We start from the raw sequence: 27,305 nt of genomic DNA, 5'->3' as shown, positions 1-27,305 counted from the left end.
TACTGTCCACAAGATTAATTTTTAAGTACTACTTTATTGGTAAGGAGCCCTGGTGGTATGGTGGTTAAGCGTTCAGCTGCTAACTGAAAGGTCGGCAGTTCAAACCCACCTGGCTCCTCCATGGGAGAAAGACTTAACGATCTACTCCCATAAAGATTACACCCAAGAAAACCCTGCAGGGCAGTTCTACTGTGTCACATGGGGTTGCTATGATTTGAAATTGACTCTATGGCATACAACAACAACAACTTTATTGGTTTTTTAAATTGTGCTTTCAGTGATAAACGAAAACAAACTCATTGCTGTTGAGTCAGTTCTGACCATAGTGACCTTATAGGACAGAGTAGAACTGCTCCACGGGGTTTCCAAGGTTGAAATCTTTACAGGAGCAGATAACCACATCTTTTCTTCCACAGAGCCACTGGCGGGTTCAAACCCCCAGCCTTTTGGTTAGCAGTCGAGCCTTTAACCACTGAGCCTGAGATTTGTGGCTGTCCACAACCATCCCTAACTTACCATTCTACCTTATCTTCTATTAACCTTATAATCTAATCAGACCATGCTAGTCATTATACTTTGAGCTTGGCCCTATTCTTTTCTTCTTTTCAATATTTACTTACCCCACTAATCTCTATCCAAATCCTACTTTATTCCTTAAGACTTGATTTAAATCCTATCCCTTCTGTGCTTGCTTGATTATTTAGGTAGTTAAGTCAGTCTCTTTGGTGTTCAAAAATAAAATAGTCCATATTATCTAAATTATTTATTTCTTACTATACTGCTTTGTGGTATTATGTTTTTGATTCTACTTTTCTTAAGAAGATTTTGTCTTATATGGTTTTATGTTCTATTGAGCATTGTTATGGTCCCTTGCACACAATGACTTTTTGGTATTTGTTATTTCATTTATTGTACTCAAATTACTGATCTGAATCATAATTAGAGTAAAATTTTATTTTCTGTTTTTCAGTTAACCTTTGTTCTAATCCTGAGGATAAGCTTCAAATTTATAGGGACAATTTTGAGAAGGCATACTTGGATTCAACAGAGAGATTTTATAGAACACAGGCACCCTCGTATTTACAACAAAATGGTGTACAGAATTATATGAAATATGTAAGTCAGAACTTAGTATATGTGATAATTTCAGCTATTTTCCTGATATTCTTAAAATGATTGCTATTTTGTTTCTGGACAGGCAGATGCTAAATTAAAAGAGGAAGAAAAACGGGCTCTACGTTACTTAGAAACAAGACGAGAATGTAACTCTGTTGAAGCAGTAAGTAATTTTGTAATTGTACATTCTGTGGGATTATTTGAAGTACAATAGCCCAGTGATGGCAAATACATGATACATACAACATTCATCCTTTCTCCTGTCCCTGATGAACATTACTAATTCATTATAATACTCTTTCCCAATGAGCTAAAGGACAGCTCCAGAAGGCAACTTATTCAGAACATAATTTTCTTCAGAGCTGGTATGCAAAATAAAATCTATTTGCCATCCCTAGTATAGACTTCACTATATTCAGTGTGCTTAATTTATAATCATTCTCCTTGATTATGTATTATGAATATCTAAAGTTAACCATTTATAGTGACTTTAATGTTGCAAGTAAAATATGTTCCCTAGAAATCTGTGCTTTTTAAAAAAAAAAACAAACAAAAAAAAACCAGTTTATTCTACCTATTGTATATTCTTAGGAGAATAGCTGAAAATATAATAAAAGTTAAATCACATTATATAATACAAGGTATGACTCCCTTTGATGATGATATTAAAAATGTTTCTGAATTACATATGGTTTTTATTTAAATCCAATGAATGCATTACTTTTTACTTTGAATGTACAAACAAAATTCAGATTCAGTTCTGCTTTAACTGTAGTCAGAATAATTATGATGGAAAATAATTTTTGAACTGATTCTAAATGGATTTGTTGTTTTCAATAGAATTTTGAAATTTTTCAAAATCATCAGGTTAAAGAGAGATTGTCTTTTTTCAGTTCTCTCTTAGCTTGATTGAAGTCTGTGTTCTGAAAAGAATGACTAAGTTAGAATTTGAGTATTAAAGTTCCATAGCTGAATTTTTAAAAGGCAAAATGAAGACATGAGTCAAGTAATTTATCCCAGATCAAAACTCCTCTTTTTAGAGAACAAAGATATGAGTGTTTTTGAACTTGGGATAATGTCTTTGTTGAGGAATGATCCATTTCACCAGCTAATTATTTTATTTCATTTAGTAAAATAAATGTTCAAACTAACTAATGTGCTAACACGAATAAAACATAGTTCTGCTTGTTGTTGGAGGATGTTTTCCAAACTTTATCTTATAATAGGATAAAATATTACTTGATAAGAGAACACCAGTCTTTTATGTTTGTTGTTTTATTTATTTTTTATTATGTAACAAATGCCTCATAAAAAAATACTTTTTGAGCAGAAGTAGTATCCATGGTAAATATCATTTCTGGGCATTTCCCTACACATGGAGAACTGATCTTAGCATGCTTTAGTAAGAAAAGAATCAAGTTGTATGCAATCTTGAAGTCTGCTTAGATGTAGCAATATTTCCTTAAGTTCCTTTTAGTTTTTGGAGCCCGGGAACTGGGTTTAGATTTACATTTAAAGGAAGAATAGCATTGTAGTTTGCCTATAACCAAACATTTTTCAACTGTGTCTAGGATTTTTTGTTGGTTTACCTCTGAATTCTCTTTGGCTCCTTCTGTCCTGAATGAGGGTCATGTTTATGGTTTGTTCAAAACTTTGCAGTGGCTGTTCTCTTGATGGTTAAAATAACTTTGGTACTAGGAGGAAAAAAAGGCTAATTTAGTGGTTGTTTATAGAAGTTCTTTATAGAAATTTAAAGTAAGGCCTGGGCTTTATTCAAAAGACATGGAGGGCCATTGAATGGTTTTAAGATAAGTATGCTATGGACAGAGTTGACCCTCAGGAAGGTGAACAATTAATTGGGGTGGGAAAGAGCTGAAAGTAGGCAGAAGGCTTTAGCAATACTCAAAAAAGGTATTAGAAGGATAACCAAAAAAAAAAAAAAAACCCTATTACCGTTGAGTCAATTCCGACTCATAGCGAACCTACAGGACAGAGTAGAATTGGCCCGGAATTTTCAAGTAGTGCCTGGTGGATTCAAACTGCCAACCTTTTAGTTAGAAGCCATAGCTCTTAACTACTACACCACCAGGGTTTCCATCAGAAGGATTAAGTAGGGTTATAGGAATAAGAATGGAATGGATAAGTGTATAGATAAAGACTTCTCAGAGGTGGGATATTGTATCATACCGGATGGGATATAAGAGAATTGAGTCAGTAGTATTTCTGAACTGTGTTGCTACAGAGAGGTCAGGTGGAAGAGTAAGTCTTAGTGGAAGCAGAGAAAAAAATGAGTTCATTTTGGTGGATTTGAGTATTTTGAGCTGATTGATGTGCCCACAGGAAACCCTGATGGTATAGTGGTTAAGACCTATGGCTGCTAATCTTTGTGTAGGGAAAGGCTTTTTAATATGACTCAAAATGTAGATTGATAAATTTGACTACATTTTTAAAGTTGCATGGGCAAAGCAAACAAAAAAAAACTCCACCATAAACAAAAGTCAAAAAACAACTGACAATCTGGGAAAAAAAATTTGCAACATAAATCACAGACAAAGGGCTAATATCTCTAATACATAAAGAATTTTTTAAAATGGGAAAAGATTATAAACAATTTTTACAAAAATGTACATAGTAATGGCCCTCAAATATATGAAAAAAATGTTCAAACTCATTCTTACAGAATGAATTCCAGCTAATAAATGTAGGAAGAAAGAGAGAAGTAGACAATCACTATTAGGCAAATACCACAGGAATAATATTTGCGGACAGGCTCCACCAGTGAATGCTAAAATAATGGTCAAAAATTTAAATAAAGAGAAATAGGATGTTTTCATAAGTTCGAGGTATTTTCCCCAAGTTTTTAACAAAGAAAAGTAGTGACTTTGCAGTGGAGAAACCCAACAGACACCATCGTAATCAAGTAGTCATGGTGAACATCACTAGCAACAGAACATATTGGCATCATGAACCCCTTAATATGAAGCACTAAGAAGACATCATCATTTCTGTGGTATCTTTGCTAGAATGGTATAATCTTATTCTATCATTAGAAAAGATCAGACAATCCCAAGTTAAGAGACAGTCTACAAAATGACTGGTTTAAAAGTGCCAGGATCATAAAAGACAAACACCAAGGAACTGTCACAGATTTGAGGTGAGTAAGGAGATACAACAACTAAACACAATGTGGGGTCATGGATTATTATTGTTGATAGGTACCAAACAGACAGCTTCAACTCAGAGTGAGTGTATGTATAACAGAACAAAACATTGCTGGGCCCTGTGCCTTCTTCACAGTTGTTGTATATTTGAGCCCATTGTTGCAGCCACTGTGTCATTGCATCTCATTGAGGGTCTCCTTTTTGCTGACCTTCTACTTTACCAAGCAGGGCCCTGGAATAAGAAAAGTACATAAGTGGAAAAACTGGTGTATTTCAAACAAGATCTGTAGTTAGTTAATAGTATTATACCAATACTATTTTCCTGGTTTTGATTGTTGTAGTATAGTTATGTAAGATATTAACCTTAGAGATTTTGGAGCACTCTGTGCTATTTTTTGCAACTTTTCTGTAAGTCTAACAGCAGAAGTAAAAGTAAAAAAAAGATACTATGAAAAGGAATGTTTTATTTGGGAGGCATCCATGGAGATGATCATATGAGGTTTTCCTCATTTCAGTAAATAACATTAACAGAGTTGCTAACATTGACTCGTTCTTGCACTTCAGGAATGAACACAAAGTTCAATTTTTAATAGATCAAAATGTATATTCCAAAGGGATCTTGTCATATTTTTTATAGCCCCACTATATTTCTCTCACAGCTTCTTTTATGTAAAATGTTTAGATGTTAACTTTATTTATTATGTAATCGAGTTAGTATCTTTAGGATCATTTTATAGCTTTATCCAATTGAATTAATTTGCATGTTTTTAAAGTGACAGGTTCTGAGAGAGATGAATGAGTGGAAAGTTAGTTACGCTGTCAGTTGTTTTGCTATCACAGCATGAACATGCCAACAAGCAAAAGGTTGGGGTAGAGTGGGGAACAGAAAAACTCCTCTCTGAAGCTTAGGATATGTGTTGGGAGGTTATGGAAATAAGTTTGGAAAAATAAAAGGCATGTTTCAATTGCATTGTGGGGACATTTGAATTCCAGGCTAATATTTTTTAACTGGAATCTCTAGGACAAAGATTTTCCATGAGAGTAGTATCTCCTTCCAGAGAGTGTTATAGAAATTTGTGGAGGCATTTTTTGTTGTTAAAATGATTAGGTATTTATTGGATAGGAGTCCAGGAATGCAAGATATCTCAGAGTACTCAGAACTGCCTCCCCCATAAACAAGAATTATACCACATCCCAAATTACTTTAGAGTGTCTCACTCATTGTCCATTCATCTAAGTGAAAATGCTGTTTACACTTTATCTGAGTCTAGAACTCAATTTTGTTTAACTTATAACCCAAAATATTTTTCGATAATTTCTATAGACACTACATTTTCCAGTAATATTATTGTGTAAACTGAGTAAAGATAATATTTTGTTTAGCTTGGAGTCTTAAAAAAACTTCACACTCAGACCTACAGTGATAGTGTTCACGGTATTTGAGTAACCAGTACACTTGTGGTGGACTGCATTTGTAGTTTTCACATTCGCCGTGATCATACATATAGGTGCAAGTATCTGAATATTTCATTATCTCTTTTTGAACGTTGTTGTTGTTGTTAGTGCCGTCTAGTTGGTTCCGACTCATGGCCACTCTATGTACTATAGAACGAAACACTGCCTGGTCTTTCGCCATGCTCACAATCGTTATGCTTAAGCCCATTGTTGCAGCCACTGTGTCAATCCATCTGGTTGAAGGTCTTCCTCTTTTTCACTGACCCTGGATTCTACCAAGCATGATGTGCTTCTCCAGGGACTGATCCCTCCTGATAACATGTCTAAAGTATGTAAGACGCAGTCTTGCCATTCTTGCTTCTAAGGAGCATTCTGATTGTTCCTCTTCCGAGACAGATTTGTTCGTTCTCTTGGCAGTCCGTGGTATATTTAATATTCTTTGCAAACACTGCAATTCAAAGGCGTCAAGTCTTCACAGGTCTTCCTTATTCATTGTCCAGCTTTCGCATGCATGAGATGCGATTGAAAATACCATGGCTTGGGTCAGGCGCACCTTAGTCTTCAAGGTGACATCTTTGCTTTTCAACACTTTAAAGAGGTCTTGTGAAGCACATTTGCCCAATGCAGTGCCTCTCTTGGTCTCTCGACTCCTGCTTCCGTGGGTGTTGATTGTGGATCAGAGTAAAATGAAATCTTTGACAACTTCAGTCTTTTCTCAGTTTATCATGATGTTATTTATTGGTCCAGTTGTGAGAATTTTTGTTTTCTTTATGTTGAGGTGTAATCCATCCTGAAGGCTGTGGTCTTTAATTTTCATCAGTAAGTGTTTCAGGTCCTCTTCACTTTCAGCAAGCAAGGTTGTGTCATCTGCATAACGCAGGTTGTTAATGAGTCTTCCTTCAATCCTGATGCCCTGTTCTTCATACAGTCCAGCCTCTTGGATTATTTGCTCAGCATACAGCTTGAGCAGGTATGGTGAAAGGATACAACCCTGATGCATGCCTTTCCTGACTTTAAGCCACGCAGTATCCCCTTGTTCTGTTTGAACAACTGCCTCTTATTCTTTGTACAGAGTCCTCATAAGCACAATTAAGTGTTCTGGAATTCCCATTCTTCACAATGTTACCCATAGTTTGTTATGATCCACACAGTTGAATGCCTCTGCAGAGTCAATAAAACATAAACATAGGTAAACATAATTCTGGTACTGTCTGCTTTCGGCCAGAATCCATCTGACATCAGCAGTGATATCCCTGGTTCCATGCCCTCTTCTGAATCCAGCCTGAATTTCTGGCAATTCCTGGTCGATGTACTGCTGCGGCTGCTTTTGAATGATCTTCAGCAAAATTTTGCTTGTGTGTGATATTAATGATATTGTTCTATAATTTCCACATTCGGTTGGATCATCTTTCTTGGGAATAGGCATAAATATGGATCTCTTCCAGTCACTTGGCCAGGTAGCTGTCTTCCAAATCTCCAGGCATAGATGAGTGAGTGCTTCCAGTGCTGCATCTGTTTGTTGAAACATCTCAATTGATATTCCGTCAATTCCTGGAGCCTTGTTTTCCGCTAATGCCTTCAGTGCAGCTTGGACTTCCTCCTTCAGTACCATCGGTTCCTGATCATATGAACCATGCCTCTTGAAATGGATGACCATTTACCAATTCTTTTTTTTTAATTTAATTTTATTTCTTGTAAAAATATACGCAGCAAAGGATTTATTGTTTCAACAAATTCTACATTCAGTGACATTGTTTACATTCTTCATGTTGTGTGATGCATTCTTGCTATCCTTTTCCATGTTACTCTACCACCATTAACATAGTCCTTGCCCCCCCCACCCCGCCCCGGGCTTCTCATCTAACCTTTTCTTTTTTTAATTGTTATTGTGTTTTAAGTGAGAGTTTATAAATCAAGTCAGTTTCTCATACAAAAATTTATACACACCTTGTTATACACTCCTAACTGCTCTCCGCCTAAGGAGACAGCATACTCCCTCCCTCCACTCTCTCTCCTCATGTCCATTCAGGCAGCTTCTGGCCCCCTCTGCCCTCTCATCTCCCCTCCAGACAGGAGGTGTCAACACAGTCTCGTGTGTCTACTTGGTCCAAGAGGTCCATTCTTTACCAGTAACATTTTCCATCCCATATTCCAGTCCAATCCCTGTCTGAAGAGTTGGTCACAGGAATGGTTCCTGTCTTGGGCCAACAGAAGGTCTGGGGATCATGACCTTCGGGGTCCTTCTAGTCCCAGTGTGACCATTAAGTCTGGTCTTTTCACGAGAATTTGGGGTCTGCATTCCACTGCTCTCCTGCCCTCAGGGGTTCTCTGCTGTGTTGCCTGTCAGGGCAGTCATCGATTGTGGCTGGGCACCATCTAGTTCTTCTGGTCTCAGGCTGATGTAGTCTGTGGTTTATGTGGTCCTTTCTGCCTCTTAGGCTCATAGTTACCTTCTGTCTTTGGAGCTCTTCATTCTTCCTTGCTCCAGGTGGGTTGAGACCAATTGCTGGATCTCAGATGGTCGCTTGCTAACGTTTAAGACCCCAGATGCAACTCTCCAAATTGGGATGCAGAATGTTTTCTTAATAAATTTTATTATGCCAATTGACTTAAATGTCTCCCGAAGCCATGGTACCCAAAACCCCACCCGTGCTTCACTGGCTTTCGAAGCGTTCAGTTTATTCAGGAAACTTCTTTGCTTTTAATTTAGTCCAGTTGTGTTGACCTCTCCTGTATTGTGTGTTGTCTTTCCCTTCATCTAAAATAAAACTTATCTTCTAATTAGTGAAAACCCCTCTCCCTGCCCCCTTCCCTCCCCTCCTCGTAACCATCAAAGAATATTTTCTTCTCAGTTTAAACTATTTCTCCAGTTCTTATAATAGTGGGCTTATACAGTATTTGTCCTTTGCAACTGACTAATTTCACTCAGCATAATGTCTTCCAGATTTGTCCATGTTATGTAATGTTTCATGGATTCATCGTTGTTCTTTATCGAAGTGTAGTATTCCATTGTGTGAATATACCATAATTTATTTATCCATTCATCCATCGATGGGCACCTTGGTTGCTTCTAATGTTTTGCCACTGTAAACAGTGCTGCAGTGAACATGGGTGTGCATATATCTATTCATGTAAAGGCTCTTATTTCTCTAGGATATATTCCAAGGAGTGGGGTTGCTGGATCATATGGTAGTTCTGTCTCTAGTCTTTTAAGGAAGCGCCAAATCGATTTCCAAAGTGGTTGTAGCATTTTACATTCCCACCAGCAGTGTATAAGTGTTCCAGTCTCCCCACATTTATTGTTTTATGTTTTTTGGATTAATGCCAGCCTTGTTGCAGTGAGATGGAATCTCAGTGTAGTTTTGATTTGCGTTTCTCTAATGGCCAGTGATCGTGAGCATTTCCTCATGTATCTGTTAGCCACCTGAATGTCTTCTTTAGTGAAGTGTCTGTTCATATCCTTTGCCCATTTTTTGTGACCAATTCTTTTTGGTATAATGACTCTGTGTATTCTTTCCATCTTGTTTTGATGCTTCCTGCATCATTTAATATTTCCCCATGGAATTCTTCACTGTTGCAACTGGAGGCTTGAATTTTTTCCTCAGTTCTTTCAGTTTGAGAAATGCCAAGTGTGTTCTTCCCTTTTGGCTTTCTATCTCCATCTCTTTGCACATGTCATTATCATGCTTTGTCTTCGTGAGCTACCCTTTGAAATCTTCTGTTCAGTTCTTTTACTTCATTATTTCTTCCTTTCACTTTAGCTACTTGACGTTCAAGAGCAAGTTTCAGAGTCTCTTCTTTCATCCATTTTGGTCTTTTCTTTCTTGTCTTTTTAATGACCTTTTGCTTTCTTCACGTATGAAGTCCTTGATGTCATTCCAGAACTCATCTCGTCTCATTAGTGTTCAACGCATCAAATCTATTCTTGAGCTGATCTCTAAATTCAAGTGTGATATACTCAAGGTCATACTTCAGCTCTCATCTACTTGTTCTAATTTTCTTCAGTTTCAACTTGAACTTGAATATGAGCAGTTGATGGTCTGTTCTGCATTTGGCCCCTGGCCTTGTTTTGACTGATGATATTGAGCTTTTCCTTCATCTCTTTCCACAGATATGGTCAGTTTGCTTCCTGTGTATTCCATCTGGCAAGGTCTACGTATATAAACTCGCCGTTTAGGTTGGCGAAAAAGGTATTTGCAATGAAGCAGTCTTTCGTCTTGCAAAATTCTATCATGTGATCTCTGGCATCATTTTTATCACCAAGGGCATATTTTCCAACTACCCATCCTTCTTTGTTCCAACTTCTGCATTCCAATCACCAGTAATTATTGATGCATCCTGATTGCATGTTCGATCAATTTCAGACTGCAGAAGCTGGTAAAAATCTTCAATTTCTTCATCTGTGGCCTTAGCAGTTAGTGCGTACATTTGAGTAAGAGTCATATTAACTGGTCTTTGTTGTAGACATATGGATATTTTCCTGTCACTGACAGCATTGTACTTGAGGATAGATCTTGAAATGTTCTTTTTGACGATGAATGCAACACCATTCCTCTTTAAGTTGTCTCGGGGATGACAACTTTTTGTGTAGTTGTGGCCAGATATTTACAGGTTGAAATACATATTGACTTACTTTAAAGTCCTTTCCTTTTATTTCTTCTGTATGTTATAATGAGAGTATTATACTATTTTATCAGTCTCGGTGATGTAATAGGGGCTTTGCTAGGTACCTGATGACAAAGGAATGGCAAGAAGGGAATGTAAGAGTCATTTTAAAGAGAATCAATAGACATTTTAATGGTTTGGAGGATAATTGAAAGATGCCAACCTACGCTATTGAAGGAATTTGAGTAGAAAGTCTGAGGGAACTCTCACTGGTTGAACGATTACATAATCAGAAGAGCTTAAGGACCCTTTAGGAGTCCCTGAGTGGTGCAAATGGTTAACGTGCTTGGCTGCTGACTGGAAGGATGGTGGTTTAAGTCCACCCAGCGGCACCTTGAAAGAAAAGCCTGGCAGTCTACTTCCAAAAACAGCAACCATTGAAAACTCTGAAGCACAGACACTTACAAGTTGAAATTGACTCGACAGCAACTGGTTTGGTTACTGGACTTTTAGGAACCCTTAAGGAATTTTAACTTAGAATTTCTGGGTCAGGAGTGTATGTAAATACTAATCATGTAGGATTTTTCAAAGTAGTGAAAAGTCACTTTCTTCAGGATTATGTATTTAATGATGATTTATAGCTTTGGTTACCTGGCTCCAAACTGGTGCTTTTTTACTGGACTGCTTTCCCGCCAGTGTGATGATCCATGGAAATATGGGTAAAAATTATATAATCTAAGGATTTAAAAAAGAAAAAAAATTTTTTTTCTTTGGTGTATGAACCTTTGGCCTATTGGGGGATAGGATCCTATAGCTAGAGATTATAGTCCTCTAGTTTTTAATTAAACCATTTGACCTATGTTTAATGAACAGGCATTCCTTCAACAAACATTTATTTTGTCCTTAGAGTAAAGCAGATGGAGGGGATACAGTGTTAACAAAACAAAGCCACTTGCCCTTACAGAGCTAACATTTTAGTGGAGGGAGTCAGATAAGGGCAAGTTTTCATTTGTGCTCTCTTACAGATATCCTTATGTGGTTGAAGTCCTGATAATGGTAAAATAGAGTCTTAAAATTGAGAAACTTAAGATAATTTTTTAGTTCGACTCATTCTATTTTATAGCTAAGAAACCAAAGCAAATAATTACTTAACACAGAGTTAAATAACTAATGAAAGTCGAAACTGTTTTTGTTGCTTTTTTCTAAATTTCTGTGAAATAAAACGAATTATGTAAGTCAAATACCCCTAAAAGAAGAAGCTACCACATCACTTAGCCTTATCTATCTATCCCACCTTTCATCTTGACAGACATACATATAGGTTCATTCATTGAGGAAATACATATTGAGTGCCTGTTGAGTTTTATGGCAGGTATCATCCTTAAAGAGTTTATAGTCTTGATATCGAGGAGGGTAAACATCAAGCACATTGATAGTTAAAGTGTTTCACCTTGCAGACGTCTGGGGAGAGATTGCTATGGATTAGAAGTTGTGCTCATCTCAGGCAAACAAATACAGGAGTTGATGGCATATGGCAAAAAGTTTTTTTCTTCATGGAAGCTAGCAAAAGGAGACAGAAAGGGAATACAAGGTGAGAGAGATGGTTTATCACTATCCTTTCCATTTTAGATGTATTTTTCAATTAACTAGTACATATTTAGGGTCCACTGTTTTAGTACTTTGGTAAATGATGGGGAGAAGGTAAAATAAACAGCAATAACATGCTGTCTAGCTTCAAGGAACTGACCCTCTTGTTAGGACAAGACTCATTTGAAATAAAGAGAGAACTCTACCAAACAGTCTCCCTTTCTTTGTTTTGCCTGTGTATTGACTTTTCAGTACACAGGAATCTATATCATAAATATTCTTTTTATTTTTTCTTCAAAAGCTTTCTTATGAAAGTTTTCAAATACATGCAGGAGTAGAGAAAATAGTATAATGACCCCCACTTCCTGTACCCAGACTCCAGATTCAACATTTATAATTTTGTCATAGTTGCTTGGTTGATCCCTTTTTCTTTCCTTTTTAAAACTCTTTTTCACTTCCTTTCCTACCCTCTTCTTCATTCTTTCTTTCTGTCTCCAGCATTTTAAAATAAATTCCTGCCATTGTGTGTTTTTACTCCAAACACTTCTGTGTTATACCATTATTTCTAATGCCTCCATAATATTTCATTTTATATATATACTTTAATATACTTAACTAATCCAGTAATGATGGGCATTTTCATTGTTTATAGTTTATTCTTATAAATAGCTCTTTCTGAAACATCCACATGTGTTTGTATCTTTTCAATATCCTTATGCATACATCTTTTCTCACATTTGCCATTCTCTTTTGACTACGTTCTTAGAAATGAGATTGCTGAAACGTTAGGGAATGAACCTTTTACAAACTGCTACATCGTACCAAACTAAACTTCAGAAAAGTTGCAGTAATTCTTACTACCATCAACTGCATGCCTTTTTATCCATATCTTTGCAGAATTGGGTTATTTCCGCCTTTTAATCTTTGCCAACCTGCCAATAAAAAAAAAAAAATATTTTTTTTTATGTGATTTAAAAATTATTAATGAGACCGGGCATCTTTATTCTTTTTTTAATACTTTTTTTTTATTGTGGAAAATATATAGGTAACAAAACATTTGCCATTTCAGCAGTCTTCGCATGTACTGTTCAGTGACATTAAATACGTTCATCCTATGTTTCAACAATCATCGTTAACCGTTCTTCAATTTTTCCATCACCCTCAACAGAAAGAAGCTCAGTGTCCCCTAATCTTTATTCCTATTATTGACCATTTGTATTTCTTCTTTTGTGAGTACAGGCTAATCTTTCACACATCACTTTCATTGTTTTACTTCTTTTTTTTTTTTTTAACATCAATACACACTTTTATTAAAAAACAAAAACTGTATTTTCCAAAATACATGTTAAGGAGAAAGGTGTGTTGTTTCACATTTTTTTTTATTTTTTAATAATTTTTATTGAGCTTTAAGTGAACGTTTACAAATCAAGTCAGTCTGTCACATATAAGCTTATACACACCTTACTCCATACTCCCACTTACTCTCCCCCTAATGAGTCAGCCCTTCCAGTCTCTCCTTTCGTGACAATTTTGCCAGTTTCTAACCCTCTCTACCCTCCTATCTCCCCTCCAGACAGGAGATGCCAACACAGTCTCAAGTATCCACCTGATACAAGTAGCTCACTCTCCATCAGAATCTCTCTCCAACCCATTGTCCAGTCCCTTCCATGTCTGATGAGTTGTCTTCGGGAATGGTTCCTGTCCTGGGCCAACAGAAGGTTTGGGGACCATGACCGCCGGGATTCCTCTAGTCTCAGTCAGACCATTAAGTCTGGTCTTTTTATGAGAATTTGGGGTCTGCATCCCACTGATCTCCTGCTCCCTCAGGGGTTCTCTGTTGTGCTCCCTGTCAGGGCAGTCATCGGTTGTGGCCGGGCACCATCTAGTTCTTCTGGTCTCAGGATGATGTAAGTCTCTGGTTCATGTGGCCCTTTCTGTCTCTTGGGCTCATCGTTATCGTGTGACCTTGGTGTTCTTCATTCTCCTTTGATCCAGATGGGTTGAGACCAATTGATGCATGTTAGCATTTAAGACCCCAGACGCCACATTTCAAAGTGGGTTGCAGAATGTTTTCATAATAGAATTATTTTGCCATTTGACTTAGAAGTCCCCTTAAGCCATAGTCCCCAAATCCCCGCCCTTGCTTTGCTGACCTTTGAAGCATTCAGTTTATCCTGGAAACTTCTTTGCTTTTGATCCAGTCCATTTGAGCTGACCTTCCCTGTATTGAATATTGTCCTTCCCTTCACCTAAAGTAGTTCTTATCTACTAACTAATCGGTATATAACCCTCTCCCACCCTCCCTCGCTCCCTCCCTCCCTCGCCCCCTCGTAGCCACAAAAGTATGTGTTCTTCTCAGTTTATACTGTTTCTCAAGATCTTATAATAGTGGTCTTATACAATATTTGTCCTTTTGCCTCTGACTAATTTCACTCAGCATAACGCCTTCCAGGTTCCTCCATATTATGAAATGTTTCACAGATTCGTCATTGTTCTTTATCGATGCGTAGTATTCCATTGTGTGAATATACCACAATTTATTTAACCATTCATCTGTTGATGGACCCCTTGGTTGCTTCCAGCTTTTTGCTATTGTAAACAGAGCTGCAATAAACATGGGTGTGAAGGCTCTTATTTCTCTAGGGTATATTCCGAGGAGTGGGATTTCTGGGTTGTATGGTTTTTTTTTTTTTTTATGGTAGTTCTTTTTCTAACTTTTTAAGAAAACTCCAGATAGATTTCCAAAGTGGTTGTACCATTTTACATTCCCACCAACAGTGTATAAGAGTTCCAATCTCTGTGCAGCCTCTCCAACATTTATTATTTTGTGTTTTTTGATTAATGCCAGCCTTGTTGGAGTGAGATGGAATCTCATCATAGTTTTAATTTGCATACTCTAATGGCTAATGATCGAGAGCATTTTCTCATGTATCTGTTAGCTGACTGAATATCTTCTTTAGTGAAGTGTGTGTTCATATCCTTTGCCTACTTCTTGATTGGGTTGTTTGTCTTTTTGTGGTTGAGTTTTATAGATTTTAGAGATGAGGAGCTGGTCGGAGATGTCATAACTGAAAATTCTTTCCCAATCGGTAGGCGGTCTTTTTACTCTTTTGGTGAAGTCTTTAGATGAGCATAGGTGTCTGATTTTTAGGAGCTCCTAGTTATCTGGTTTCTCTTCGTCATTTCTGGTAATATCTTGTATTCTGTTTATGTCTTGAATTAGGGCTCCTAGGGTTGTCCCTATTTTTTCTTCTATGATCTTTATCGTTTTAGTTTTTATATTTAGGTCTTTGATCCACTTGGAGTTAGTTTTTGTGCATGGTGTGAGGTATAGGTCCTGTTTCATTTTTCTGCAAATGGATATCCAGTTATGCCATCACCATTTGTTAAAAAGACTATCTTTTCCCCAATTTACTGACACTGGGCCTTTGTCAAACATCAGCTGCTGATATGTGGATGGATTTATATCTGGGTTCTTTATTGTGTTCCATTGGTCTATGTGCCTGTTGTACCAGTACCAGGCTGTTTTGACTACTGTGGCTATATAATAGGTTCTAAAATCAGGTAGAGTGAGGCCTCTCACTTTCTTCTTCTTTTTCAGTAATGCTTTACTTATCCGAGGCTTCTTTCCCTTCCATATGAATTTGGTGATTTGTTTCTCCATCACATTAAAAAATGTCATTGGAATTTGGATCGGAAGTGCATTGTATGTTTAGATGGCTTTTGGCAGAATAGACATTTTTACTATGTTAAGTCTTCCTATCCATGAGCAAGGTATGTTTTTCCACTTAAGTAGGTCCTTTTTAGTTTCTTGTAGTAGTACTTTGTAGTTTTCTTTGTATAGGTCTTTTACATCTTTGGTAAGATTTATTCCTAAGTATTTTATCTTCTTGGGGGCTACTGTGAATGGTATTGATTTGGTTATTTCCTCTTCGATGTTCTTTTTGTTGATGTAGAGGAATCCAAGTGATTTTTGTCTGTTTATCTTATAACCTGAGACTCTGCCAAACTCTTCTATTAGTTTCAGTAGTTTTCTGGAGGATTCCTTAGGGTTTTCTATGTATAAGATCATGTCATCTGCAAATAGAGATAATTTGACTTCCTTCTTGCCAATCCGGATGCCCTTTATTTCTTTGTCTAGCCTAATTGCTCTGGCTAGGACCTCTAGCACAATGTTGAATAAGAGCGGTGATAAAGGGCATCCTTGTCTGGTTCCCGTTCTCAAGGGAAATGCCTTCAGGCTCTCTCCATTTAGGGTGACGTTGGCTTTGTACAGATGCCCTTTATTATGTTGAGGAATTTTCCTTCAATTCCTATTTTGCTGAGAGTGTTTATCATGAATGGGTGTTGGATTTGTCAAATGCCTTTTCTGCATCAATTGATAAGATCATGTGGTTTTTGTCTTTTGTTTTATTTATATGGTGGATTACATTAATGGTTTTTCTAATATTAAGCCAGCCTTGCATACCTGATATAAATCCCACTTGGTCGTGGTGGATTATTTTTTTGATATGTTGTTGAATTCTATTGGCTAGAATTTTGTTGAGGATTTTTGCATCTATGTTCATGAGGGATATAGGTCTGTAATTTTCTTTTTTTGTGATGTGTTTTTTTACCTGGTTTTGGTATCAGGGATATGGTGGCTTCATAGAATGAGTTAGGTAGTATTCCATCATTTTCTATACTTTGAAATACCTTTAGTAGTAGTGGTGTTAACTCTTCTCTGAATGTTTGGTAGAACTCTGCAGTAAAGACATCCGGGCCAGGGCTTTTTTTTATTGGGAGTTTTTTGATTACCGTTTCAATTTCTCTTTTTGTTATGGGTCTATTTAGTTGTTTTACTTCTGATAGTGTTAGTTTAGGTAGGTGATGTTTTTCTAGGAATTCATCCATTTCTTCAAGGTTTGCAAATTTGTTAGAGTACAATTTTTTGTAATAATCTGATATGATTCCTTTAATTTCAGTTGGGTCTGTTGTGATGTGGCCCATCTCATTTCTTATTCGGGTTATTTGTTTCCTTTCCTGTATTTCTTTAGTCAGTCTGGCCAGTGGTTTATCAATTTTGTTAATTTTTTCAAAGAACCAGCTTTTGGCTTTGTTAATTCTTTTAGTTGTTTTCCTGCTCTCTAATTCATTTCGTTCAGCTCTAATTTTTATTATTTGTTTTCTTCTGGTGCCTGATGGATCGTTTTGTTGCTCACTTTCTGTTTGTTCAAGTTATAGGGACGGTTCTCTGATTGTGGCTCTTTCTTCTTTTTGTATGCGTGCATTTATCGATATAAATTGACCTCCGAGCACTGCTTTTGCTGTGTCTCAGAGGTTTTGATAGGAAGTGTTTTCATTCTCTTTGCATTCTATGAATTTCTTTATTCCCTCCTTAATGTCTTCTATAACCCAGTCTTTTTTCAGGAGGGTATCGTTCAGTTTCCAAGTTTTTGATTTCTTTTCCCTAAGTTTTCTGTTATTGATTTCCACTTGTATGGCTTTGTGGTCTGAGAAGATGCTTTGTAATATTTCGATGTTTTGGATTCTGGAAGGTTTGTTTTATGACCTAATATGTGGTCTATTCTGGAGAATGTTCCATGTGCACTAGAAAAAAAAGTATACTTTGCAGCAGTTGGTTGGAGTGTTCTGTATAAGTCAATGAGGTGAAGTTGGTTGATTGTACCAATTAGGTCTTCCGTGTCTCTATTGAGCTTCTTACTGGATGTCCTGTCCTTCTCCAAAAGTGGTGTGTTGAAGTCTCCTACTATAATTGTGGAGGTCTATCTCACTTTTCAGTTCTGTTAAAGTTTGTTTTATGTATCTTGCAGCCCTGTCATTGGGTGCATAAATATTTAATATGGTTATATCTTCCTGGTCAATTGTCCCTTTAATCATTATATAGTGTCCTTCTTTATCCTTTGTGGCACATTTAACTTTAAAGTCTATTTTGTCAGAAATTAATATTGCTACTCTTGCTCTTTTTTGCTTATTGTTTGCTTGATATATTTTTTTCCATCCTTTGAGTTTTAGTTTGTTTGTGTCTCTAAGTCTAAGGTGTGTCTCTTGTAGGCAGCATATAGACAGATTGTGTTTCTTTATCCAGTCTGAGACTCTCCTGTCTCTTTATTGGTGCATTTAGTCCATTTACATTCAGCGTAATTATAGATAAGTATTTTTTTTATGTGTTTAGTGCTGTCATTTTGATGCCCTTTTATGTGTGTTGTTGACAATTTCATTTTTCCACTTAGTTTTTTGTGCTGAGATGTTTTTCTTTGTAAATTGTGTGTTCCTCTTTTTCATAGTATTTGACTTTATGTTTGCTGAGTCGTTATGTTTTCCTTGGTTTTTATTTTGAGTTATGGAGTTGTTATACCTCTTTGTGGTTACCTTAATATTTACCCCTATTTTTTAAGTAAAAACCTAACTTGTATTGTCCTATATTGCCTTGTATCCCTCTCCATATGGCAGTTCTATGCTACCTGTATTTAGTCCCTCTTTTTGATTTTTGTGATCTTTTGCATATTGACTTCCGTGATTCCCTGTTTTGAGCGTTTTTTTCTTTTGAAAATTAATCTTAATTTGTTGTTGTGATTTCCCTACTTGAGTTGATGTCAGGATGTTCAGTTCTGTGACCTCGTGTTGTGCTGGTATCTGATATTATTGGTTTTCTGACCAAACAATTTCCTTTAGTAATTCCTGTAGCTTTGGTTTGGTTTTTGTAAATTCTCTAAGCTTTTGTTTATTTGTAAATGTTTTAATTTCACCTTCATATTTGAGAGAGAGTTTTGCTGGATATATGATCCTTGGCTGGCAGTTTTTCTCCTTCAGTGCTCTATATATGTCATCCCATTGCCTTCTTGACTGCATGGTTTCTGCTGAGTAGTCTGAAGTTATTCTTATTGATTCTCCTTTGTAGGAGACCTTTTTTTTATCCCTGGCTGCTTTTCAAATTTTCTCTTTATCTTTGGTTTTGGCAAGTTTGACGATAATATGTCTTGGTGCTTTTCTTTTTGGATCAATCTTAAATGGGGTTCAAGGAGCATCTTGGATAGATATCCTTTCATCTTTCATGATGTCAGGGAAGTTTTCTGCCAGCAGATCTTCAACTATTCTCTCTGTGTTTTCTGTTATCCCTCCCTGTTCTGGGATTCCAATCACACGCAAGTTATTCTTCTTGATAGAGTCCCACATGATTCTTAAGATTTCTTCATTTTTTTTTAATTCTTTTATCTGATTTTTTTTCAGCTATATTGGTGTCAATTCCCTGATCCTCCACGTTTCCCACTCTGCATTCCAATTGCTCGAGTCTGCTCCTCTGACTTCTTTTGCATTCTCTAATTCTGTAATTTTATTGTTAATCTTTTGGATTTCTGAATGCTGTCTCTCTATGGATTCTTGCAACTAATTAATTTTTCCACTATGTTCTTGAATAGTCTTTTTGAGTTCTTCAACTGCTTTATCAGTGTGTTCCTTGGCTTTTTCTGTAGATTGCCTTATTTCATTTCTGAGGTCATCCCTGATGTCTTGAAGCATTCTGTAAATTAGTTTTTTGTATTATGTATCTGGCAATTCCAGGATTGTATCTTCATTTGGGAAAGATTTTGATTCTTTAGTTTGGGGAGTTGTAGAAGCGATCATGGTCTGCTTCTTTATGTGGTTTGATAATCGACTGCTGTCTCCGAGCCATCACTACGATATTGTAGTGATTTATTCTATATTTGCTCACTGAGTCTTATCTTGTTTTGTTTTCTTTCAATATACGTAGATGGGCTACTAGATTGTGCTGTCTTGATTGTTGTAGCCCTTGAGTCACTTATGTCCTATTACTAGCTGGTTTGGGCTGTTACCAGATATATAAGCCTAAGAGTCCATTCACTATTCTTGAGTAGAATCTGATTTGGGGTCATCAAGTGTGTGGTGCCGACTGTCACCTATCCACCTAGAGAAGTAGTGGTGATAGTTGTGTGCACCAGATTCTAGTAGCAGCAGGGGTTCACACTCTCGGAGGGGCAGGATGCTGACAGGCTTCCCCCAAGTGCCAGTGAGATAGGTGTGTCTCTATTCCTAAAGCACTTTGGAGGGTGAGCTCTGCAGCTGTACCTTAGGCCCCCAATGCAGGTACCTCTACAGATTGGTAGGTGTCTCCCTTGTTAGACCCCTAAGGCAGGAGGCTAGGTGGTCTGGGGGGCGCTTTAGCTCTCAGTTCCCTGTTGTGGGTCAGTGAGGGCTCTGTTGAATACGCAGAGATATCAGACCTGGGAAAGTTTTCTTTCCAGTGATCCGCTAAAACAATTACAGTCGGATCCCTATCAGAAATGCCTTTGCATTATAATAGCCACCTTGTTCCCTGTAGGGATGAAAGCCCAAGACTGTGGATCACATATGCTTGACTGGAGCTGGTTCTGTGTTTTTAGTCCAATTAGGGAAGGATTTTTGGTCCCTGGGTTTTTTGTAGCTGCTTCTCTTAGGCCAGGAGAATGGTTAGGAAAAGACCAAAAAAAAAAAAAGAAAAACTGCAGTGCGGTTCACTCTCTGGCTCAGGAAATTCCAATGTTAATGAAGCCGGCTGGGAAGGGGAGGGGAGGGTTCAGATAAATAGGAGAGAATAGCACCCCGGAATATAGACAAAGTTACTTATCTTGCTTGGGATGACTGTTTTATCTGAGATTCCTGAGGGGGGTGCTTCGACTGTGTGGGCTGGCTGGGTAGAGATTGCCCCCGAGTGTCAGGCCCGCATCCCATGCTTGCGCTGTCTCAGAAGCCGCGGTTAGTTCCTCAGCTCCCAGTCCAAAGCCTAACGCCAAGGTTCCCCGGCTGGGACGCCGCACTCCCGGCTCCAAAACCAGTCGCTGCCTCCCGGTGACTTCTCCTCCTGTCAGCTGCGTCACTGCGCTGCCTGCGTGCACTGGCTGGGCTTCCCCCGAGGTCAGTTCAGGGGGCTAGGGCTGCGCCCCATGTTTGCGCTGTCTCAGGATGCCGTGCTCAGCTCCCCTGCGCCCAGTCCAAAGCCCGGCGCCAAGGTTTCCTGACTGGGACGCTGGCTTCAGGCTCCGAGAACAGTCGCTGCTTCCCTGTGGTTGTTCGTTCTCAGTCTCTGTCACTCAGGTCAACTCTTTGGATTTGTGTTTGATGGTCAGGGTTCGTACATTGTCATGTATGTGATCGATTCACTTGTTTTTCCAAGTCTTTTTTGCAAGAGGGATCCGAGGTAGCTTCTACCCAATCAGCCATATTCTGTTTTACTTCTTTATTCAAAAAGAAGAGTATCATTATTTACTATCCCTGATTTTTAAGACCCTTCATGTTTAGGCCCTAGCCTATTTTTCTGATTTTGTTGTTGTTAGTTGCCATTGTCAACTTCAACTCATTGCAACCTTGTTTGTAACAGAACATAGTGATGCCCATTTGATCTCTGGTCTGCTCAAGTCTGTGGTTGTGGCTGCTGTGTATTTTGATTGCCTTCCAACGTAGGGGCCTCATCCTCCAATACGGTATTGGACAATATTCTGTTATGAGCTATAGGGTTTTCTTTGACTAATTTTTGGAAGTAAACTGTCCGGTCTTTCTTCCTAGTCTGTCCTAGTTAAGAAGTTCCACTGAAATTTGCCCACCTTGGGTGACCCTGCTGGTATTTGAAATGCTGGTAGCATAGCTTCCAGCATCATAGCAACACACAGACCACAATACAGCAAACTGAAAAACAGGCAGCGGTTTCTAAGTTTAGTTCTTTATAATGTCCAGCAAGAGTCCCTGGGTGGTGCAGACGGTTAATGTGCTCTGCTGCTAACCAGAAGGTTGGAGGTTCAAGTCCACCCAGAGGTACCTTGGAAGAAAGACCTAGTGTCCTACTTCTGAAAAATTAGCCGTTGGAAACCCCATGGAGCAGTTTTACTCAGATACACATGGCTTGCTGAGTCAGAATCAAGTCAACCGGCAACTTCTGGTTTTAATGTCTAGCAGGAGCCTTTCTACTCTTATAGGGCTTGTTTCTCATTTATAACGTGTATTTTCCATTTCATTTTCTTGCATTCATTTATAGTAATGTTTATTTTTCTTCTGCCTGTTCATATCCTTCAGAATCCTTATAGCCCATCTTATAATGAAGAAATCCCCAAATTCTCTAAAAAAAAAAAAAAAAGCCAAACCCATTGCCATTGAGGTGATTCTGACTCATGGTGACCCTATAGGACGTAGGGTTTCCAAGGAGCAGCTGATGGATTCAAACTACTGACCTTTTAGTTAGCAGCTGAGCTCTTAACCAGTGTGCTACCAGGGCTCCCTAAATTCTCTAGCCTTTATCAATTTCCTCTTATTCAAATTCCCACAGAAGCAGTTTTTTTTACCGCTTGATTTAATGGCAGATTATAGACAGCTTTGTAGTGTTACTTATCAAGCACCAACTATGTATGAGGCCATGCATATATAGTTGGGGACAGAACATAATCTCTGTCCTTGTGAAGCTTATAGTGTAGTGATAATGAATTTATTCCATTTCTATGGTTATTTGTGAAGTTGAACTTCTTTTCATATACCTTTGTACATATGAAGTATGTACACATTTTTATAGTTATATTTCCCTAACAGGATTATAAGATCATTGAGTGGTATTAACTATATTTTATACTTCTCTATTCCTTACTTACAACAGAGTCCTGGTGACGCAGCAATTAAGAGATTGGCTGCTAACCAAAAGATGGGCAGTTCGAATCCACCAGCTGCTCCTTGGAAACCCTATGGGGCAGTTCTACTCTGTCCTGTAGGGTTGCTGTGAGTCAAAATTGGCTTGATGGCAATGGGTATTCCTTACAACACTTAACTCAGTTCTGAGCATGTAGCCATTACTAAGTGTATACTTTCTATTGTTGATAGGTGCTGTCAAGTCAGTTGCAACTCATAGTGACCCCAAATGACAGAGAGAACTGCCCCATAGGGTTTTCTAGACTACAGTCTTTATAAAAGCTGATTGCCAGGTCTTTCTCCGGTGGAGCTGGTGGGTGGGTTCAAACCAACAACCTTTCGGTTAGCAGCCTAGTGCTTAACTACTGCGCTAACAGGGCTCCTTTTTCTGTTTCTCTTGGAGTAGTAATAAAAGCTGAAGGTGGTGGAGTCACATACCTAGCCTCAGATCACAACTCAAGACCTTACAAACTGTGCAACACTTGCAAGCTGTTTAACCTCTATAAACTTGTCTTCTCGTGTTAAATACCTGTTTCATAAGACTGTCATGTGGGTTAAATGAGATAATATATGTAAAACACTTAGCTCAATGCCTGGTACATAGTAAGTGCTCATTAAAAGGTACCTGCTATTATAATGATTGTTTATATGTTTAACCTCTCAAGGTAGAAACTGCTTCAATGACCCCCCACCTTTTTTCCCCTAACCCCATTCATCTATGCAGTTAACCAGTTCTGTCCAATTTATTTCAATTGTCTTATCAGTTTGGCCTCTCCTTTTATCCTCATTGTAACCCATGGAAAGAAATTCATTATCTATTGTGGCTTAGTACATATGTGTTTATATCTAACAAAAAGTTCTGTGAACTAAGATGTATTGTTACTATGTGTGATATACTCTGATATTTTTGTTCTCTTGTCATAAAAAAAAGGTGGCCTCAAGCCCGTAAAACTGATTCCACAACACATGGTTTGGAATACACTGATCTACGTTTTTGTAAAATTTGGACTACTGGCAAACATTATCATGCTCAAGTGTAACTTTGCAATGAAAGTAGAAACCGGAGACCAAGTGCTTGGGGCTTGGAGTTTATTTCCTCTTTACCATCGTACTTTCTCTTCATTCTTCATTAGTTACAAATAGTTAGATTTACCTCTTCTGAATCTCGCTGCGGAAGCCATGCACTTTCCAGAGCTGGTATAGAATTTAGAACTTGTAGACAGAGCTCCTCATCTTTAATAGAGCAAGAATTTCTGAATCACTTTGTGTTTTGTTTTTCTTTGGACAGAAATTGAGATAAATAGATTAAAAGTAGCTAGCAAAATTTGTGAAGAGGGGTTTGAAAAATATTTTTTATTCTGGAAGAGTTTTAGAAAGTCGAAAGAGTAGTATACCGAACCTCCAGTACCTAAACCCAACTTCAGTAATTATCAACATTGTTAGTTCGAAAAGGAATTTTTAACAAAGGACGTTTGGACTAATTCCCTCCCTTAATGTATGTAGACAATCTGTTTTTCAGAGGAGATGTATCAGTCTTAGTGTATCTTACTTTAGTATTCACAACTTACTAAATTTATTTACTCACTGTAAGAGGAATAAATCATAACATGACATGCGGGAGTAGGGGTGGGGTGGAAATCTTCTGCCCCATTTGGGAGATTTTCCTGAGGGCCTCTTAGAACATTGGACCTTCGCTATTTTACTTGCAGTATTTCACCAGCCTCCTTTACCATTCTTCCTCCCTTCATACCATCTGCCTTACTACCACCTTTTAAAAATGGTCTGGAGGTAGGAAAAGCTTAATCCTCTCTTTAAAAACCTTTGGTTCTTTGTTTCCTGCCTATAGATTAAAATCTCAAACCACAGATTTTTCATTCATAATCTATCTCTAACCTACCTTTCTAACCTTCTTTTCCACTATCGGTCTCTTCCCTACCATATTCAACTTCTTACTGTTCTCAGAATACTCAATCCATTTTAGGACTTTTTCTTAACCTTTAAAGATCCAATTTAGATACCATCTTGTGGATGCTGCCTTTTTAATTACTCAAGAAGGAAGTAGTGCCTTTGCTGCTGCTGTTTTATTTGTTGGATTGTGTGTGTATGTGTGTGATGTCACTTAAATGAGTTACCTTAAATTCTTAACAGTTTACCTTTGCCCCCTTCCACACCCTCAATTAAACAGTGATTTCCAGAACAGGGATTTGTATTCTTCTTTATCTCCTAAATATTTCTTTGGTGCTCAAACATAGTAGGCACCCAGTAATGCTTTGTTGAATGAATGTATTCATACTTCTAGAATTTTAGAATCTAGTTCTAACACAGGCTCTCTCCAGTTAGGGAGAGTTAATCAAATTTAATTTTTTTCTTACATATTTTTTAGTTTTTTTTTTTTTTTTCCTCCTTTTCTCAGAAACTTTTGTTAAAATTTCTAGAGAACTTAAGTTCAATGACTTTTTCCTAAAGGGGGCATATACTTAAGTGGTAAACCAGCATGAGGTATCTGGCTCGAGCCATCCTGTAGTATAGGTAAGTAAAACCTGTTTTCAGGATACTTAAGTTTTTCAGCTTTTGAACAATTTGGTTTTATTTTGTTAGTTGGAATAGATTTGTGCTGTAAAGCTTATAGAGGCCTTGACCAATTTTTGATATATTTCAGCTCATGGAATGCTGTGTAAATGCCCTGGTGACATCCTTTAAAGAGACTATCTTAGCAGAATGCCAAGGCATGATCAAGAGAAATGAAACTGAAAGTAGGTAAAACATCACATACAGTTATCTGATCTTTTAAAGGGGTATTTTTGAAGCAAATCACTTAATAAATTGCTGTTCGACATACACGTATGTTTGTTAAAGTGAACTGTGTTTAAAAAAAACTGTGTTTAAAGGCAGTGATAAAATATTTAGCACCGTTAGGATCTCTTTCTCTAAGCTTAAATTAGACATTTTCCCCTTAGGTACTAGGGCTATTTTTTTTTTCTAGTATGTGAACTTCCATTTGTTTTCAAAAGTAGGACCTTCCTTTTAAAGGCCAATTTACATTGTAAACACATGGTATAGGATACCCTTTTAAAAAACCCATTGCTGTTGCATTGATTCCGACTTATAGAACTAGACATTTGACCTTTGCGTAGAACCTTGTAATGAATCTTTTTAGAAAGTAATAAAACACTTTATGTTAATAATGTGCATTCCCTCCCCTAAAAAATATTTTACAATTTAAAATCTGAAGTGTGTTTCTGTAATTACTTAAATGTTTTCTTAATAAAGATATGTTTTGGAGGCTAGTAAGTACAATTTAAACAAAAAATACAGTAAAAATTACCTGTATTCCCACTACCCAGAGATAATATTTTAATGTATTATGCCCCAGATTTTATTGTGTCTAACTCCAAGCTCCCATTAAATCTCTAGTTGTGTTGAAAGTATGCGTATAAATTCACTTACTCTCTAGGAGCATTTTGTAGTAAAAATCATGGTACTGTTTGGCATAAGTGAAATATTTGAATTTCCATACTCCAGTCAAAGTAGAATTCTCTCTTATCCATGTCAGACTGCCTTCAGAAGGCTTTATTTAGTCATAAGCAGTACTGTGAGGTGGGTTTTTGTGAAGGTCAATTAAACAGTATAACATGAGGAAGTACTTTATAAACCGACCAGTTCTTTATGGACACAGTTTTATATTAATGGTCTCTAATAAACTTTTCTCTTAGAATCATTACTCTGAAAAATCTGAAGGCATGACTTTAACCCTAATGATGAGGCTACATATTTAATATTGCATCTACTTTATGAAATGTACTTATCTTCTGTGTAAACTTTTTTTACTTCTTAGAATTAAAAATATTTCATCTTGTTGGGGGTAAAATAACTCACCTCTTAAGAGGAGTTGAGTTTTGCAAAATGTAATCATTTTTAATTTGAAATTTTTTTCTGGTTTTGTAATTTTGTCAAACTGAGAAAGTAGGTCAGGAGGTCCTACTTGCTATAACAACTCCTAAACCAATTGTACCCGCAGAATACCACTAGGGTATTCTTACTATTATAGGCATTCTAGATGCATGAGATTAATCTGAGAGAAGGTTTATTCTAGTTGATGAAATGATTACATGAGTGTGTTATATCCTTTCAGAATTGCATTTAATGTTTTCACTGATGGACAAAGTTCCTAATGGGATAGAACCGATGTTGAAAGACTTGGAAGAACATATTATTAGTGCTGGCCTGGCAGATATGGTAGCAGCTGCTGAAACTATTACTACTGTAAGTTCTCCCCCATGGCAGTGATAGATGCGTATTAAAACTGGTAAAAATGCAGGATTGAGCACTTACAGTGGCAATTGAAATGGCAAAACAGTAACATTGAAACACCTTTTATTTTTAAGAAAACATTCTTTATAAACAAAATCTAACTTATATTTTCTCGGCTTTCTTTGTATTACTCTTTCTTTTAAAATCTCAATTGAATATAAAATGTTTTATTTCTAGGACTCTGAGAAATACGTTGAGCAGTTACTTACATTATTTAATAGATTTAGTAAACTTGTCAAAGAAGCTTTTCAAGATGATCCACGATTTCTTACTGCAAGAGATAAGGTATATATTCTTACATATTAACACTGTATTAAAAACATTATTGTCATAATGTACTTCTAGTAAGAAAATTTGCTTCATTGTGCTATTAAGTAGCAACTTGTTTTTCATCAGTGGAGGCCAGCT

At 37.2% G+C, this 27,305-nt stretch overlaps 1 protein-coding gene across 1 annotated transcript in view; it reads left to right on the top strand.

Moving 5' to 3' along the window:
* CUL5 (cullin 5) overlaps positions 1-27,305 on the top strand; it is a 124,128-nt gene that overhangs the window by 72,614 nt on the left and 24,209 nt on the right. The window contains exons 6-10 of the mRNA XM_049889362.1: positions 971-1,116; positions 1,199-1,279; positions 25,246-25,339; positions 26,719-26,849; positions 27,075-27,182. Of these exons, the coding sequence (XP_049745319.1) occupies positions 971-1,116; positions 1,199-1,279; positions 25,246-25,339; positions 26,719-26,849; positions 27,075-27,182 (560 nt within the window). The remainder of the gene's footprint in view (positions 1-970; positions 1,117-1,198; positions 1,280-25,245; positions 25,340-26,718; positions 26,850-27,074; positions 27,183-27,305) is intronic.

The sequence above is a fragment of the Elephas maximus genome, chromosome 7 (assembly GCF_024166365.1).
Source record: "Elephas maximus indicus isolate mEleMax1 chromosome 7, mEleMax1 primary haplotype, whole genome shotgun sequence".
Lineage (NCBI taxonomy): Eukaryota > Metazoa > Chordata > Mammalia > Proboscidea > Elephantidae > Elephas > Elephas maximus.
This window is presented reverse-complemented; position numbering and strand designations above follow the sequence as displayed.